Source organism: Echinococcus granulosus, assembly GCF_000524195.1.
Source record: "Echinococcus granulosus chromosome Unknown EG_S00076, whole genome shotgun sequence".
Taxonomy (NCBI): Eukaryota; Metazoa; Platyhelminthes; class Cestoda; order Cyclophyllidea; family Taeniidae; genus Echinococcus; species Echinococcus granulosus.
This window is the reverse complement of record NW_020170456.1, coordinates 127,777-130,560: the sequence shown is the minus strand read 5'-3', so window position 1 is coordinate 130,560 and position 2,784 is coordinate 127,777. Positions and strand designations below refer to the sequence as shown.

General features: G+C 42.1%; 1 protein-coding gene across 1 annotated transcript in view; it reads right to left on the bottom strand. All coding sequences in view use genetic code 11, as the record gives it.

The window, feature by feature from the left end:
* Positions 1–1,208, bottom strand: part of EGR_07388 (Adenylyl cyclase-associated protein) — a gene marked incomplete at both ends in the record, with an annotated part of 3,708 nt that extends 2,500 nt beyond the window's left edge. The window contains 5 exons of the mRNA XM_024496637.1: positions 134–216; positions 255–344; positions 389–636; positions 662–1,074; positions 1,111–1,208. Of these exons, the coding sequence (XP_024348924.1) occupies positions 134–216; positions 255–344; positions 389–636; positions 662–1,074; positions 1,111–1,208 (932 nt within the window). The remainder of the gene's footprint in view (positions 1–133; positions 217–254; positions 345–388; positions 637–661; positions 1,075–1,110) is intronic.
* Between the last annotated feature and the right edge of the window lie 1,576 nt (positions 1,209–2,784).

The following is a 2,784-nucleotide window of genomic DNA, read 5'->3' as shown; positions in this document are numbered from 1 at the left end:
GATGACACAGAAGTTCACACGTGCGACTAACACGTCATTTGTCAAAATGACACCGCCGGGAGGGGGGGGACAGCAAATGAAGCTCGGTCATCACACAAACGAAAGTTAACACGTTACGGAAAAAAAAACTTACGACTCACGATACATTTGGGTGGTGATATTCGCGGAGACCTTGGTTGCATTCTCCACATCCTTGACAAAGACAGCTGAGCACGACTGGAAAATTGCGCGTTTAAAGGAGATGTCAAGCCTACCATATTAATCCACGAAAGAATGCTCACTGAATCGGATATCGTCAAAAGCGGTTGATAAAGTATGTGCGATTTATTACGATTCGCAACCTCCTATAAGGTAATAGTAAGTCCGTGCATGCCAAGCCCTGACTTACAGCTATTTCATACAATTTGAAAGAAAGTGGCTGCATAATTTTGCTCATTTCGTTTGCTGAAGGTTTTGCGTATTTCCGGGACAATTGCATTATGTTGAGGCAGAGTTGAAAGGCTTCTCTCACGAGTTTCGCCTGCTCCAGAGCCGGTCCACCGATTGAGGAACAAACATCAACATAATAAGACATATTTTCATTTAAAATGCCGTTAAACATGATGATTCCCGAGTGGTCATCGCTTACTAGAGTAACTGATTAAATTTAAGAGAACAGTACAGAGATCGTCACTGTCTAGAAGATGCTCTAAACGACGAACAACAGCATCAAGCCTCTTATAAATGTCTGAGTGATCCGAATTTGAAATACGATCCACCGACTGCTTCATTAAAATGCTACAACTGTCACTTGGGAGGAGATTTATCTTCGAGGCATCAATGCTCTCGTTTGTAAGACTGACCGACTTGGCGTCAAGTCTGCTATGGGAGCTGGTAAGCTGATTGGCATTCACAATAAAAAGATTCTCTTTTGCACTTCCATTCCGCATATCCTTATTGAATGCCGAATAATTACCGGTTGATGAAGGATTGGATTCATTGACACTAGGGTCGGAACTCCCAGCAATTGTTTGGGATGCATTTTTTTTCTTGCTGTGATTCCGGCTATTTTTACAAGAGGCACAATTGAAGAAACTAAGAAACAAATGAGGTGGAAATCCTTTCAACTACCTAAAACCCTTCATGTTGTGCACGACGACGGTGTCATTCCACACAATCGAGGCTGTAGAATTCCGGTCATTGTCATCAGAATTTTGCAAATATTCCATATTTTTAGGATAAAATATGATCCCTTTAGCAATTGTCGAGTTGACGTTTACTTTACACAGACATGACTTGTGAAACAAAAAAACATAATAAACAAAAATTGAACGAGTGTAAAGTGAATAGCAGGAGGGGAAATTAAAAGTTTGAGTGAATTTTAAAATAATTCGTGGTACCAAGCATTAAACTGAATGTAAAATAGGTTTTTTAAATGAAAATAGCATAAAAGCGTTAGCGCAGATAAAGTGATAGGGGAAAAATGTTAGCCGAAAGTGCAAATATATGGCCACGTGCCAGCAAACGACACTGGTGCAGCGTCCTGAGACTTCTCAGAAGACAAAAGAAGGCATAATACTCGGGCATGTATGTACATATATGTATATATTTGGCATACAGAGGGTAGTAGGGCTACTGGCATGGCTGGAAGGCCAGCCCAGCTGGCGTGCTACAACGACCAGGTCAAAAGTGGTTTTGTACTAAAACCGAGAGTTAAACAACTGACGTATTACATTAGCGTCGCTAATTTTGATATAGAGTTGAGTCTTCTTGTGCGAGGCTCCTTCGAAGAAGCTATACTCTATGGCAAACCCTTGTAACCGAGACTCTGGTCTACAGTAAGATAATAGCTTGTATTCTAAGTAATACATTAAATCATCACGTATGTTTCTTTATGTCTCGCTCTTGGCTCTCCCTTTGGCCACTGGTCTCCTTTAAACTGTTTCAAACCATTTACAACTTTGCACCGTCATTCGTTGGTTTCGTCTTCACGTCTGCGATGTTTGTACGTTTGCGGTTCCACCGCGTTTAAGCTCTATCCGATTCATAAATTGAATTGAAAGGAGAGGGCAGAAATGCGCCAACTTTGCATTACTCACGGCTAGACGATGGTCTACAATGAGATCATTTCGAATGCCAATTGCTATTTGTGGGAACATTTGTCTGTCTGACATAAGAGGCACTCAATAAAGGACCAAATTCGAAGTAGATTCATTGCTTTCGCATTCTTTACCCCTTCCTCCTTGCCACTTTATGTACCTTGTGTTAGTACTCAGCAGTCTACTGGGATGCAATCCAGCTAGAAGAAACAACTTCTGTATAAACTCCTCTAAATGGTCCGGTTCAGTGTCACTTCAGATGCTAAAAGTCCCCATGCCGCATTGAAGCAGGTGATGAGTCTTTGATGAAACCAGCTACCCATTCCAAAAATGCCACCCATGGGCCGTAAACCGGATGCCTCTGGTGGAAAAGTCTTCCAGGGGCCATGCACCAATCGTCCTTTCTGGGTCAAACCAGCTTGCTGCTCTCCTACCAATACAGCATAAGCGATGGGCCATGACGCCGAGAATGGACTGATGGTCCCGCGCAGTTAAACACGCACTTAAACAAAACATCAAACGTTTACAATACCAACATCACACTTAGAGGACAATATTCCGTTTCTTTAAATCCTTCGCTACTGAGCACCACACATCAGTTATTTGGATACGGCAGAAAATTTTAGTGGTTAATTTAGCGCCGCCCTATGTGCAACGCATCTAAATTGGGTGTACTCCGGTTCAAGGCCATGTTGCTCATATCAAC